Source organism: Callorhinus ursinus, unplaced genomic scaffold (assembly GCF_003265705.2).
Source record: "Callorhinus ursinus isolate GAN/ISIS: 27379988/994484 unplaced genomic scaffold, GSC_fseal_2.0 scaffold5, whole genome shotgun sequence".
In the NCBI taxonomy this organism is placed as follows: Eukaryota; Metazoa; Chordata; class Mammalia; order Carnivora; family Otariidae; genus Callorhinus; species Callorhinus ursinus.
Window position 1 is genome coordinate 13,516,605 of NW_027397067.1, and position 15,110 is coordinate 13,531,714.

Consider the following 15,110-nt stretch of genomic DNA (forward strand, 5'->3'; position numbering starts at 1 on the left):
AGACTAGAAGGACCTTCTAGTAAAACTGAGAAAACAAAATCCCATTAGCCTGCAAAACCTCTTAGTAATCCCTGGAATGCGTCTTCAAAAACATCACCAAACTCAAAGTGATGCCATTTCACGTGACAGAGATAGGAAGCAGAGAGAAGAAAACATTTCTCATCATCATATTTCACATTTTCAATCAAACTCTGTTACTCCATATATTGCTTTATTGTCACCCTAATTTCTTTTCACTTGGCCTACATGCTTCCCTTGCATCATTTGGTTGGTATGCCCCCCTTTCCACGATGTGGTCAGATGATGACAAAACTGATTATGATGCTTGAAGCCTGACATAAGATCATTTTTAATTTTGTCTTAAACAAGCAATGTTCATCCATTGAGCTTTAAATATTTTCTTCTATGTAGGAAAATTGAACTGTTCAGAGAAATGCTTTTGCTAAGGCAGTAAGTAAAGACTGCAGAATGCTAAGTAAGGGGAGTTTCTTCACTAATCGTATTAGTTTGTGGAGGTTGCCATAATGTATAAATACCACAGGCTGGGTGACTTAAGCAATCAAAATCTACAGTCTCACAGTTCTGGAGGCTGGAAGTCCAAGATCAAGGTGTCAGCAGGTTTGGTTTCTTTTGAGCTCTCTCTCCCTGGCTTGCAGATCTTCTAGCTATGTCCTCACCTGGTCTTTCCTCTATGTGTGCACATGTCCCTCCGTGTGTCCAAATTTCCCTTTCTTATAAGGACACTACTCATATTGGATTAGGGCCCACCCCAATGGCTTCATTTTAACTTAACTACCTTGTTAAATGACCCTGTCTCTAAATACAATCACATCCTGAGGTACTGGGCTTCAAAATATGAATTTTGGGGACACAATCAACACATGACACAAATGTTCATTCAAGTGAGAACCAGTTCCAGCTAAGAGGGCAAATAGCAGATGGAAAGGGATCAGGAATAAATTCACACCAACATGGAAGACAGTACATTTATAGGAACAAAATAAAACAGGTCATGGAAAAAGGCAGGAAGAGCTATGCTTCTAACATGTGGACAAAACATAATACAAGAACTCCTAGAGCTCAGATTAACGTACACAAGATTAGGTAAGCAACTGCATATGATCAGCTGTTAAGAAAAAAGGGAAGCGAGAAAACACAGGTATTGGCAACTGAGAAGTCCCAGAGATGTGTATGCACCTTGCAAGGTTCCAACTCTAAATTCAGAGAAGGCATGTGGTCAAAGACTATTCTAGGCAAAGTCTGTACATTAAAATTGGAGTTAGAAGGAATTGGTAACAATAGAGCATTAGTACAATATACACCAAATTCTATATAATTGGCTGTGAACATGTTGTTATAGTTAATTATTATTTGGGAATTACATATCTAATTTTTTGAGAGATAAATCAGCTTGAAGCCTAGTCAAAACATGCCTATACTTTACACCATGATAATGAAAAATGGGTAGCATATTCTAGATAAGACATGAGTAGTGGACTCTGCTTTAAAGAGAGCAGCTGAGGGCGGAGGGCATCCCGCCGAGTGCGGAGCTGAAGTTATGAATCACAGCAAATGCCACAGTGAGTGTAATGCTCTCACAGCAAACTCTCTTTGCAATAATTTAAATAAAATCTCTGCAGGAAATTAGTAGCATTAAAAAAGCAATCTCTTGCTGGTACTAATACATTTTAATCGGATTTCCTGTTTTTCAAGTTCGAATGTAAAGATAAAAGAAAATATCTGACATTTCTTATTGTGGAAATAAACAAAGACCAACCGAATGAGAAAAACAAAGGCTATATATTCCCAGCATGCTATAGCAAGGGAGTCAGCCACCATCACCGTTTTGGTGAAGAAGTGGGAAAACTTAAAGGTGAAAAAAGGAAAGGGTTCAGGGGTACCCTGAGTGGAGGCTATTGGCAGGTAACGAGAAGTAGGCATCCTATGTGATTGGTTAGGAGAGCATATCTGGCTTTCTTGGCTTGGTCCTAAGTTGGAGGCAGGGACAAACATTAAGCAAGCTGTCAGTTATTAATCAAGTCCTGGACATTTGGGGCCAATTGTTACAGAAGTTATTCTTTAGCTTCCTGGATTGTCACTAGAGATTGCTATCTGGCCAATCTGTCTTCCTGCAAGTTTGGCTTACAGCAGGCTGGCTTCCTGGGTTATTTAGAAAAGGGGGTGGTTTCCCAGGCAGTTTGCTGCAGGTTGTGGGTCAAGGTTCTAGGTTTATATATGGTCTGGACATCGTCCATTTTTACATTCAGTCTCTCGTTGTCCTTACTGAAGAAAAAGGAGAAGATAAGGCACTCTGCACCAGGGCAAGAGAAGAGTCTCGGAGAACTGGAGTTTGCTTTCTAGAAAGTGGCAGAGAAAGGTTGTCTTCTACCAGGATAAAGGAGAAATGATAGTCTGGGTTACCAGGGGAAACATCCAGCCTGAGGACTTCAGGAAGCAAATTCCTTATACCCTAGGCCACACTGGCAGGCTTGGGGGCCCACATTCTTAGTCAGAGGAAGTTAAAAGGTGAGACAAGGTACCATCTCCCTCCCTACTCTGCCTACAGGGACCAGTGCACTCAGCTGTGTCCTGGACAAGCAAAAATCCCCAAGTCCCTAACATCAAGGGGCTAAGAGTCTGGTGGGGAGGGTTTCTGTGCATACCATCAATAAATCGCTTGATAAACAGATTATCTATAATATATATGTGCATGTGTATATTTAAGACATCGACCTGTGTGGATGTGTACTAAGACATAGATCACAATCTACAGGATTAAAAATTTGGAACAGCAAATAGAGCACCAACCTACAGATACAGTTTACAATTTTTCTGAAATGTTAAACACTATACTGTGAATCCCCAAAGAGAATCACAGATAAAGATAATTTTTGACATTTTCTTTTCACTGACCAATACTGAAAACTCACCAATTTCACTCTCAGAAAAAAAACACCCTTTTAGTTTGAAATAATTCAAAGAATATAATAGATTTTATTCTTTCGCTGTGTTGCCACAAATTGACATCATATGCCATTCTAGAACCTTAGCCAAGCGTTGACTCTTGTTAAGGGCTTCCATGTAAACACACATAGGAACATCCACGACGGCAGGTTTGCGTTGTGTTTGGTTTTGTTTCATTTTTGTGCCTTATTAAAACCTTGCAGGGGAGGAGAAACTGAGGTAATTATTTTGAATTTAGAGATAAAGAAACTGAGGCTCAGAGGGTGAAATGACCTTCCCTAGGGGTCAGAGCTGAGAACAAAACAAATGTTTCCAACATTTGTCTTGCTTGTCCCTCTTCCTCTGCTCCTTCCCTGTTTGTGGGCATGCGCTCTCTTTCTCTCAAATAAAATCTTAAAAAAAAAAAAAAGACTATGGTTTTCAGTTGCTATTCGCTGTTGTTGTTTCAGTGTTATTCAGTAATTTCTATGCATGCATTGTTTACATCTAAATTAGGCATGGAGTAATGTAGATCAAAAAGCTAATCTCAAAAAAGGGAAGAGCAAAACTCTTACAGAATGGTGGCTTTTCTCTGGCTAGAAGAGATCTTTTCTATTTATAACCTAGCAAAGACTTTAATCCATTTGTTTCAATTTCTATGTTAAATACCCCCAAAGCACTATGGCTTTGATATTTGTGATTTGGGCAGCAACCTACTCGCTTTTAATGAAAATATGCATAAAAGAGAAAACTCTACTGGAATATTTTTCTCTAATTTTTTTTTCATTCAGTTGCCATAGCCTCTTACCAGCGCAGAGTTGCTGAACTACAAACTACACAGTAAGAGGGGAACAATGACATTCAACAAAAGGGAAAAACACAGGTGATGCATTTTACTGAACACTGTCCCATTGCCTTCAAGAAAATCGCACTCTACTTCTCACTGGTAATATAGTGAGAATAATTTAAATGGAAATGTGCTATTCATGGTAGTTAATTGTCACTGAAGGGTCAGAATGATCCTAAAAGGATTTTGGCCAAAAACGGCAGCTACCTGATCTAGGTTTCCACTTTAAGATGTTAATGCCCAATCCATGATCCATGGAAGGAATCTTGACGTACAAGTGTTTGTCAACTGAATGGTCATTAGCCCTGGATTTTCTTACCCAGCACGGTCAGTACTGGCAAATGATCACCTTGAAATTACTTTTTTATTTGAAAGTCGTAACCAGACACAATATTAACATTTCTACAAATAAAGATAGTTAGCAAATAATGCACTGGATTTCAAACACAAGATGTCACACACTCAGAGATTCCATGCTGCTGGGGACCTGGTGATCAATGCCCAGGCCCTGCTTTTCTTCTTAAAAAAAGGAGAACTTAAAACAGGCAGGGCTGAAATCAAGAAGTGTAGGGAAACAACTGAAATGAAGACATGATTGGCAAAAAGAAGAAGGACATGAGACCCTCAGTAACTTTGAGATAGAGTGGGCTACAGCGAGGGTATGGACTTTGAGGACAATGATTTTTATTCAAATCCCAGCCCTGCCATCATTAAATATGGGACCGTGGGCAAATTTCATTTCTCTACTCCTTACTTTACTCATATGTAAGTGGGCACAAGCATACCTATCTTGTAGAATTTTATAAAGATGAGAAGTATTATATACAAAAATGCTCAGTGCATTGATTACAAATGGGAGGCATTTCATACATGATAGCTGTTATAGTATTATTTTGGTAATACATATTTCAAAATTGGCTTTCTAAGTTGCTTTTTAGAAACTAGAAAATATTTTCCTATGAAAACAATGTAATTAATTAAATTGACTAATAATAATAATAATTCTTATTCAGCACTTCCCATTTACTTATTAAGTCTGAACAACCAGGAAACAAATACCATTTCCATAGGTACTTTGCAGATAATGAAAGCAAAACATATAGAAGTGTTGCTCAATGTCACACAGCTAGTAAGGAATGGACCAAAATATCAAAATGAGGCAATGTGGCTATGGAGTCTTATATTCTAAGCTGCTCATTATATTGCCTCACTGGTGATTATTAAGTGTTTTTCATCATCAACCCCTCAGAAAACTATTTATTTTCAACATACTTGAACTATATATTAACAGATTTATTGAGCTATAACTCACATACCAAAATTCACTCAACTTTTACCATACAGTGGTTTTTAATATACTCACAGAGTTGTGCAACCATCGACTTTGTTTTAGAATGTTTTCATCATACCAAAAGTAACCCCTTACCCATTAGCAGTCACTCCTCTCACCCCATCTCCTCGGTCCCTGGCAATCACCAATCTACTTTCTGTCTCCATGTATTTGCCTAATCTGGACAGTTCATGTAAACAGAGTTTTTTTTTTTTTTTCCTAAAGATGTATTTATTTATTTTAGAGAGAAGTAGAGATAACGTGTGTGAGTTGGGGGAGGGGCACAGGGAGAGAATCTTCAAGCATAGAGCCCAACTTGGGGCATGATCTCACAACCCACAAGATTTGACTTGCGCCAAACCAAGAGTCAGACACTTAACTGACTGAGCTACCCAGGTGCCCTGGACAGTTCATATAAATAGGATCAACTAATAGGTGGTCTTTTGTGACTGGTTTCTTTCACTTAGTGGAATGTTTTTAAGATTCATCTACGTTGTACCATGCATCAGTACTTCATTTCTTTCTATTGCCATTGTGAAGATATACCACATTTTGTTTACTCATTCATTCATCATTTAGATGGGCATTTAGGTTGCTTCCACTTTTTTGGTGTTATTAATAATGCTATTATCAACATTCATGTACATATTTTTGGATGAATGTGATGTTTTTAGTTCTCTTGGGTATATACCTAGGAGTGGAATTGCAGGGCCATAACTCTGTTTAACTTTTTGAGGAACTGCCAAATTGTTTTCCAAAGTGATGCATCCCTGGACATTCCCACTAGCAATATTTGAGGGCTCCAATTTCTCTACATACTTGCTAACATTTGTTAATGTTCATCTTTTTTGTTATAGTCATCCTCGTGGGTGTTAAGCAGCATCTTGTGGTTTTGACCTGCATTTTTCTAACGATAAATAACATTCAGCATCTTTTCATGTGCGTCTTGGCCATTCACAGATCTTCTTTGAATAAATGTCTATTCAAAGGAAAACTTGCATCCTTTTTCTGAGTTTTTCAAATCTTCTCCCATTTTAAAACTGGGTTGTCTCTATATTGAGTTATCAGAGTTCCTAATATATTCTGGATACAAGTCCTTTGTCAGATAATGACCTACTTCTCATTCTGTGGACTTTAGTTTTACTTTATTGTGTTCTTTGAAACACAAAAGTTTAAGATTGATGAAATCTACTTTATATATTTTGCCTTTGTCACTGTGCTTTTGGTGTCATATCTAAAAAAAAAAAAACATTGCCTAACTCAATGTTATAAAGACTCACTTCTTTGTTTTCTTCTATAAGTGTTATAGTTTTATTTCTTACATTTAGGTCTATTTCCGTTTTGAGTTCATTTTAGTGTATCATATGAGCTAACTTCATTTTTTTCACATATGGATATCCAGTTGTCCCAGCACAATTTGTGAAAAGACAATTCTCTTCCCATTGCATTGTCTTGGCACCCTTGTCAAAAAGCAATTGATCACAAATGTAAGAGTTTATTTCTGGACTCTCAGTTCTATTTCACTGATTTCTATGTCTACCCTCTGGCAGTTTTAAAAATCATATGTAAGAAGAAAAGAGTGACAAGGGAAAAAAATGTACTCTTTTATGTTTATCCACGTGGTTATCTTTAGTAATGCTCCATTTTCCTTCATGTGGATTTATGTTACCATCTAGTGTTTTCATTTCAATCTGAACAACTGCATTTAGTATTCATTGTAGAGCAGGTCTGCTAGTGCGAAATTCTCCCAGTTTTTATTTCTCTAGGAATGTCTTAATTTCTCCTCTACTTTTGAGATCGTTTTGCTAGATCAGAATTCTTGGTTGACAGCCTTTTTCTTTCTGTATTTAAATGTAATCTCACTGCCTCCTGGACTCCATGGTTTCTGATGAAAAATTAGCTGTTAATCATAATGAGGATCCCTTTTCCACAATGAGTCCTCTGTGTTTTCAAAAGACTTTGTTTTTGGCTTTTGGCAGTTTGACTAAGAAGTGTCTAGGTATGTTTCTTAAGTTTATCCTACTTGAAGCTCACTGAGCTTCTTGGATGTGTACAGTACTGTTTTTCATCTAATTTGCTAGGTTTTTGGTCATTATCTTTTCAATACTCTTTCTGCCACCTCCCTTTCTTCTCTCCTTCTGAGGACTCCATAACGCATATATTGTTATACTTGCCAGTGCCCCCACACATTGTTTCCTTCATTCTCTTTTCTTTCTGTTCCTTAGTATGAATACTTTCAATCAACCTATCTTCAAGTTTGCTGATGATTTCCTCTATCAGATCAAATCTGCTGTGGAGCCTCTCTGGTGATTTTATACTGAAGCTGTTATATGCTGTGGCTCTAGATTTTCCATTTGGTTCTGTTCTATGTTTCTATTTCTTTATTATTATCCTCTATTAAGTGAGCTATATCCTTTTTTATATTTTATTTATTTATTTGAGATAATAAATAATAGCAGGGAGTCTGCTTCTCCCTCTGCCTCTCCCCCACCTGTGCTCGCTCTCTCTCTCTCATCGCTCACTCTCTCTCTCAAATATGTGTGAAATGTAATTTTCATTGAGACTATTATTATTGTGTGATCTACTCTCCCCCAGCATTTGTTGTTGCTGATTTTTGTTGTTTCCACTACTTGTTTGTTTAGGGACTTTTCTTGGTTAATTCTGTGAAGTCTCTTACTCTACTGTCATGCATGACCACTAAAGCTTCTTCTTGGTTAGCTTAATAGTCAGCTAATGCATAGGTCAGAGATTTCCTTAATTGCTTGAACTAGTAACTCTTCCCTCTTTTTGTTGAGAGGTTCTATGTGAGTTTTGGAGCATGCCTGCAATGCTCAGGCAGTTTAAAACTATGCTCTAGCCATCATTTCTTGCCTGTGATGAGCCTCAGAGTCAACCAAAGGCAAAGGACTGGGGTCCCCTTGGGCATTTCCTGGGCATGCACCCCACGGCATACATACATTGGAATAGACATCCCCAGGAATATGTCAGAGCTTTTCAAAGCCCCTCATGGGCATCCTGTTCATCAGATTTTCTTTATTAAGCAGATTTTCTTGCAGTGGGCAGGTTCTCATTTGCCCCAATATTTAAAAAATTGCCACTGATCCTTTTGACTAACAAAGCTATACTTATGAGTGAGGTCAATAACAACACTGTCCTGAGAATGGGGCTTTCTGAACAGCACAAGTTGGTCAAATAGTGACCGTGCTCTGGATATGAAACTGTAAAAAGCCCCATACCTAACCTGCTTACACTGATGGCCACAAAACTGTGGTCTTCATGGTCTTCACACCTAGTGTTGTGAGACTGCTAATTTTTAAGGCTCTCTGGAGCTGGGGAGGAATGGATGAGAGCAAGTCAAGTTACTATCCCATAAATCCTTCTGTTCTTACTGAGGCTTAGCAGATTTTCTTGAATAAATGTTCCTCAAATTGCTACAACTCTTTGGTTAATGTACAGAGCTCTGCAAATGTTGATTTTGACAATTCTTCTCAGTGCTTTCCTCACTTTTATGGAGGGGCAGAGTTACAAAGATGTTCCCTCTGCCATCCTCAAATCCTGCCCCATCCCCCAATATTTTATAAGCATAATTAAATACTTGAAATTTCAACAGGAACTCTGGACACCCTAAATATCCTTCCCTATTATACAGCAAAAATTTCTAGAAAAGAATGCCCTTGAGGAAGAAGAATGCCCTTGAGAAAGAAGATAAAGAGAGGATCTTTTCTTTTCTTTTTTTTAAAGGTTTTTAATTTATTTGATAGAGAGAGACACAGCAAGAGAGGAAACACAAGCAGGGGGGAGTGGGAGAGGGAGAAGCAGGCTTCCCACTGAGCAGGGAGCCCGATGCGGAGCTCGATCCCAGGACCCTGGGATCATGACCTGAGCCGAAGACAGATGCCTAACGACTGAGCCACCCGGGGGCCCCGAGGATCTTTTCTTCTCTAGGCATCCCTCCCAGTGCAGTAGCAATACAAGAGAATTTCCCCAACATTCAGGGAAAGCCAACAAGGATGTTGTGCCAACTGCTTATAAGTAAGAAATGTAAGTGGTATGATTTTTATATCCTTGGGACTTCTGACAAATCTATGAAACAACTAGAGAAAAGAGACTTTATAGAAACTTCTACCAACTCACCTCATTTATGAGCACCTACCATGTATCAGACACTGTACTAGTTGTGAGTATGACAAACATGGCCCAGCTACCTTAGAGCATATGACCTCGGGGGGCTACACTGAACTAAAGAGGTGATTAGAATACAGTATAAATGCTTAAAAAGAATGTATGAAGTGCTTTTGGATACATGCTTATTCTTTTAAAAGAAATGACCACTTCTCTAACATCTGAAGGATAAACAGAAATTGGCTGTGAAGGGGTAGAAGGAGAAAAGGAAGGGGTAAAGGGAGGTGAGACTATCACACAGGATGGTCTGGTGGGAGGAAGAATTTTGGCTAAATTAAAAACAGTAAAGGGCAGTGGCAAGAAATATGGACACAGAAATAAACCTGGAATTTTGGGTAAAGCTGAATCTCTGACCAAAACTATAAAGTTGGAAAGAAGTATTAGCCATGAGATTACATGGTGAATTAACTTTCCCAATGAATGTTAATGTCTGTTGGAGATAGAACAGAATGAGTGAAAAATCCATTTGGAGAGCAAAGCTTTGGTTTTAACAAGAAGACTTTAACAAGAAACTTTAACAGCAGTTGAACCAGAGTGGAAAGGTTTTATTTTAGAAAATGAATGACAAGAAAGGGAAAACAGAGAGCAGAGAATAGTGTTTGGATCTGAGTGCATATCCCCAGTTAGCAAGGACACTGAACACTGGAGGTCACTCTCCAAACATCCACTGTACCTCTTCCTCCTTCCTAACAGAATCCTGATTTAGTTCATGTGTTTACTTCCCCTGAGGTATTCCACTGGACTTAGAGAAATCTGACCTTTTCCTGGCTTCAGGGGTTGATCTATTGGTTTAAAGATAATCTCATAGCCCCTTGCCAGTAATTCTTCCAGAATGGAAATGTGACTTAACTGGCTCAATCAGACTGAAGGAAAAGATTTTTGTTTCCTGGGTGATGGAGAGGTACATTCTTTCTCCTACTGGAAGCCTGCTGCCCCAGCCTGTGGCTAGCTACTTGGTTTCTCAGACTCCTTTGTAATCGTGAGTGCCCATGTGACATGGTTATGATCACCAAGACAAGGTCTCCTAGGAGGTTTCTGGAAAGCCATTTGGGCCTGGTGTGATGGCTCGACAATGTTATGAAGCTCTCAAATACTTTCTAACCTTCCATTCCAGGTGCTGCTGGCAGCCATCTTGACTTAAGCAAGTGCAAGGACAGAGTTGACCAGGGAGGAAGTGCAGAAACAAGAAAATCTGCCACCCAGGTGCACAACCCCTGAAGTCCGCCCTACTGCTAGGCTGGGCTTCCTTTACCCACGTCAATCAAATTCCTTGTTGCTTAAGCCAGGTTCCGGTTGCATTGCTGTTACTTGAACTTGAAAGCATCCTAAAAGCCACAGTAGAGAAATAAACTCACAAAGAGACCAGGAGAAGAAGATTAGATGGCAGAAAGAGAATCAGAAGAGCTCAGTGTGATACCATCCGATGTAGGATGAAATTTTACAATGGAAAGAACTGCTGACAGTGCTCACTGTAGGAGATTTATCCAGGAAGATGTTTTTCCTGTACTATTTCTGCTTTGGCTAGAGAACCTCTTTAAATCAATCTGCGTTCATGGTCACCACACCATGGTTTTCTGACTTATAAAATATTCAAGTCTAACTGATGGCAGCCTACTTTACAATTGGATTATGATGCTTACAATGTGCTTTTACAATGAAATATAGAATTAAGTATGGTCGAAAAAGACTTACTTAATGTAGGTAAATTGACACTACATTGAAACTTTCTTTCCCCAAGTAGAAAAAAATTCTTCAGTGAAGTCTTATACATCTTATAGATATATTCTATTCAAGATGTTCTTTAGCAAAAAAAAAATTTTTTTGAAAAATGTAAAACACTTAAAAGTAGAGGGAACAGTGTTAACTTCCATATATCTGTCACCCAGATCCCAAAATTATCAATATTTTGTAACTCTGCTCTTCCTTTCCCATCTCTCTCAGATAAGTGAATGCAGTAGCTACATTGCCAGTGGTAAGAATGGGCCTTTTAGTTCTGCACCTACTTATTGTACTTTACCCTACCTGCATGGGCGGGGCAGGTGTTCACTAGACTAGGATTGCTGCCCGCGATCTAGACCAGCACAGTGGTCGAACCTCATGTCCTTTCCAAAAGTGGAAACATATTGAGCATAAATGAAGAGAAGGAGGAACAGTAGCTGGGAGTAAGGGAATGAACAAATGGGTTTTGTAATGGAGGGAAATGCAATATTATATCAACACCTCAAAAGAGGCTCAGGGCAAGAGATGATACTCTCAATTATACCAGATGCATGAAAAGGTAAAGCCATATATTTCTAGGACCACTCATACTTTTGGGACCTGATGAGAGCTAATGGAGGCCTGCCAACTTGAGTGGCCTTGCCCTGGGAGCTATTTTCAAATGGTATGATGATGGACTGCACTAATTATTAGTGACTGAATGGAATGCTAGTAACATGCCAATATCTATTAACTGTTATGATCCTTTGTTATAAGGGATGCATGACAAAAACAAAAATGCAAACAAAAACTAGGGGGTGACCTGTGGTATAATAAGATATACATTTGATCTTTGTCCAGATTCCTGGCACAAAGCTCCTAAAAATCTTGGAATTTCCTGAATAACAGGAGTGTCTTTTAAAGGCACCTTTTTTGAGCTCAACTGAATTTATGTTAATGGGGTGACTTAGAAGAGGGGTCCCTAGATAGCCTCAGGATGGGGCTGGTCACCAGAAAGACCAAATGACTGGAAGGTTAGAACTTTCAGCCCCATCCACCAGCCACTGGGAAGGGGAAATAGGTACTGCCTATTAAACTCTCTCAAAACTTGAACAAGATTTGATGAGCTTCTGTGTTGAAAGTATCCACACACCAAGAGAAGGTAAGACCCTAGTTCCATGGGGACAGAAGTTCCTCCACTCAGACCCTTCTGGGTCTCATCCTATGTGCCTCTTTATCTAGCTGTTCATCTGTATCCTTTATAGCATTCATCATGATAATGGGATAAACCTAAATAAATGTTTCTGAGTTCTGTGAGCCACTCTGACAAAGTATTCAAACCCAAGGAGGGGGTTGTGGGCACCTCCAATCCATAGCCAATCAGAACCATAGGGGACAACCTGAACTTGCAACTGGTGTCTGAAATGGGGGCAGTCTTGTGAGACTGGGCCCTTAACCCGTGCAACCTGATGCCACCTCTAGGTAGACAGTGTCAGAATTGAGTTAAATTTGTAGGACACCCAGCCTGTGTCCTCTGAGAACTGGAGAACCGCTTGGTGGTATTGGAAAACACACATCGGAGATGTAAAATCAGCTGTCTGAACATGAGAATGTGTTTTCTTATATATGAACAATGTCTAGATGGCAGTTAGATTCTCAAGCTGGATCACTGAGGCCCATCTAACCTATAAGGTGGATGACATTTACATTTTTATTAAAACTACGAGTTAATTTACCTCCCACTTTATTAATACATCTAAGAAGAAGAAAGAGCTTACCAAAGCAATCGTAAACTTCTGACCAGCCTCTACCAAAATTACAAAGTAGACATTCTTACCATTTGGATTTAATTTACCAAAATAAAAACTTCTAATTTTTCTCTTGTGTTTTTTTTGTTTTGTTTTGTTTGTTTTGCCATTAAGTAGTTAGAATCACTCAGTTTCTTTATCCTACAAATCTGCCACAACATGTTCTAAAAATATTTGCCTTTTTTCTTTTTCTATCCACTCAGAAGTAGTGGTTCTCAAAATGTGGTCCAGGGATACCTAGCGGATTCCTAGACCCTTTGAAGGATTCTGCAAGATCAAAACTATTTCCTTTTTAATATAAGGATGTTATTTGCCCTTTTCATACTCAATCTTTCATGGTGTACAATGGATTTTCCAGACGCTACTTGACAAATGACACTATCACCACTCTAATGGACGTATACGTGAAGTAGATATGAGAACCCTCTTATCCTGTATTAAGCCAGACATCACAGAGATTTGTAAAAATATAAAACCATTCCATTTTTCTTACTACATTTTTTTGTTTTGAAAATAAAGTTATTTTTTAACTTATAAGATTTACTTATTTATTTTGAGAGAGAGAGAAGACAAGCAGGGGGAGGGGCAGAGGGAGAGAGAGAATCTCCAGTAGACTCCCCGTTGAGCACAGATCCCAACGTGGGGCTCAATCTCACGAGCCTGAGATCACGACCCAAGCCGAGACCAAGAGTTGGATGCCTAACCAACTGGGCCAGCCAGGCACCCCTAAAGTTATTTTTTAAGTTATTTATATTAACACGCAATGAGGTTTTTGTTATTTTTAAAGAATTCATAAATATTACTTTTTCTTTTAGTTTTAATTTCTAAAAATCATATTGATAGACATAGCCCCCCCCCATCAAACACACAGACTCCTTGGGGTGCTCCCTATTTTTTAGAGTGTAAAGGGGTCCTAAAGTCAAAATGTTTGAGAACTGCTCTTCAAGAAAACTTCCTTTCTTCACCATCTAAACTGAACTTTTGGCTAATGCGATGAAAAGATTCTTTTTGCAAATGTCGCTGGATGTAAAATCTATCTCCTCCCTGACATTCCTCTCTGTGGTAAGCATTATCTGATTTTGAGTAGGAAAAAGACAACGATTCGTGAGGATGAAGTCTAAGTTAGCACTCACCTTCACTAATTCTGTGTAGCCTGTTTCTCTTGGGGTCCACCACGGCTGGGCTTTCAGTCCATGCACGTTGTACAGAGAGCGCTGCCATACAGATGCAAAATGGCCCCTCTTGTGCCCAAGCTCGTACCACTTATATGCCTGAAAGAACAGAAAGCTTGAACTATGTACACGGGAAGCATTTCTATTAATTAAAAAATAGAGAATCACTTTTGTAACATTTAAAGAAAGAGTGTGCTAGTCAGATGCCCAAATTTGTTAGACTGGTGAAAATACCATTATTTGACTGGGTTTCTGAGAATGACATATTATTCTTATAAGTGCATGTCTGCATTTTATTTTCCCTCTGAGGCTTTATGCTCTCCTAATGCGGATTTGTGCTGCACTCATTTTGGTCTTCCTCGGAGCGTCCGGCACAGCGTCAAGGACTTCTTTGTCAAGTGGATAAATAATCTAAGAAACCATAATGGATTTTATCTTTTAGCTTTCATTTCTCAAGTTCTACTCTTATGTTTCCTTTAAAAGGAAAGGATTTTAATAATTTCTTCAAAGACATTTGCATTTACTGAATAGGACTGTGAAAAGGAAAAGTGACTTCTTCTCACACATACCTTCTTCCCATGTCTGCATTTCAGAAGTCGGTCCCGAGGTAACAGAGTATAAATCCTCCATTAAATTAAATAGACAGAAAGGAAATATCATTCTGATTTGGCAATAAATATAGCAATAGCCCATATTAGACTTTTTAAAGGGGAATTTTGGTTCCTTTTTGTTTTTTTTCTGCCACGAGGGATAACATTTGTGGCTTTAGGCTAGTTGTAACATGATACAACTCGCCTCCAAGACTAGCCTTTTCAGGGACAGCTGGCTGCAGAGTATGCTGCTCCATATGTCTCCTTCCAGTGACACCCTCACCATATGCTCCCTAGGGGCCCTCCCCACAAGGTTCTTGCACCGCACATGCTCACTCCATTGTCTTCAGGTTGGACGACACTCCAGTGCTGTCCTTAATAGTATCGCCCTCATGCCTCTAAGTCTGAGCTAATGATGACTTTTTGAAGAGTGATTTCAAATACACACTTTGATCAATTAAACACAGGCATTTAATATCAGGTGGATTAAGAACATATTCAAAAGAGTATCTTCATAAAACTCCAGATATACTTTATTTT

The 15,110-nt window shown here is 38.9% G+C and overlaps 1 protein-coding gene across 5 annotated transcripts in view; it reads right to left on the reverse strand.

The window, feature by feature from the left end:
* Window positions 1-15,110, reverse strand: part of ASPH (aspartate beta-hydroxylase) — a 212,813-nt gene that overhangs the window by 32,249 nt on the left and 165,454 nt on the right. For all 5 annotated transcript variants that reach the window (XM_073892803.1, XM_073892801.1, XM_025870635.2 and 2 more), the window contains one exon: window positions 13,942-14,079. In XM_073892803.1, coding sequence (XP_073748904.1) covers window positions 13,942-14,079 — 138 coding nt within the window. The remainder of the gene's footprint in view (window positions 1-13,941; window positions 14,080-15,110) is intronic.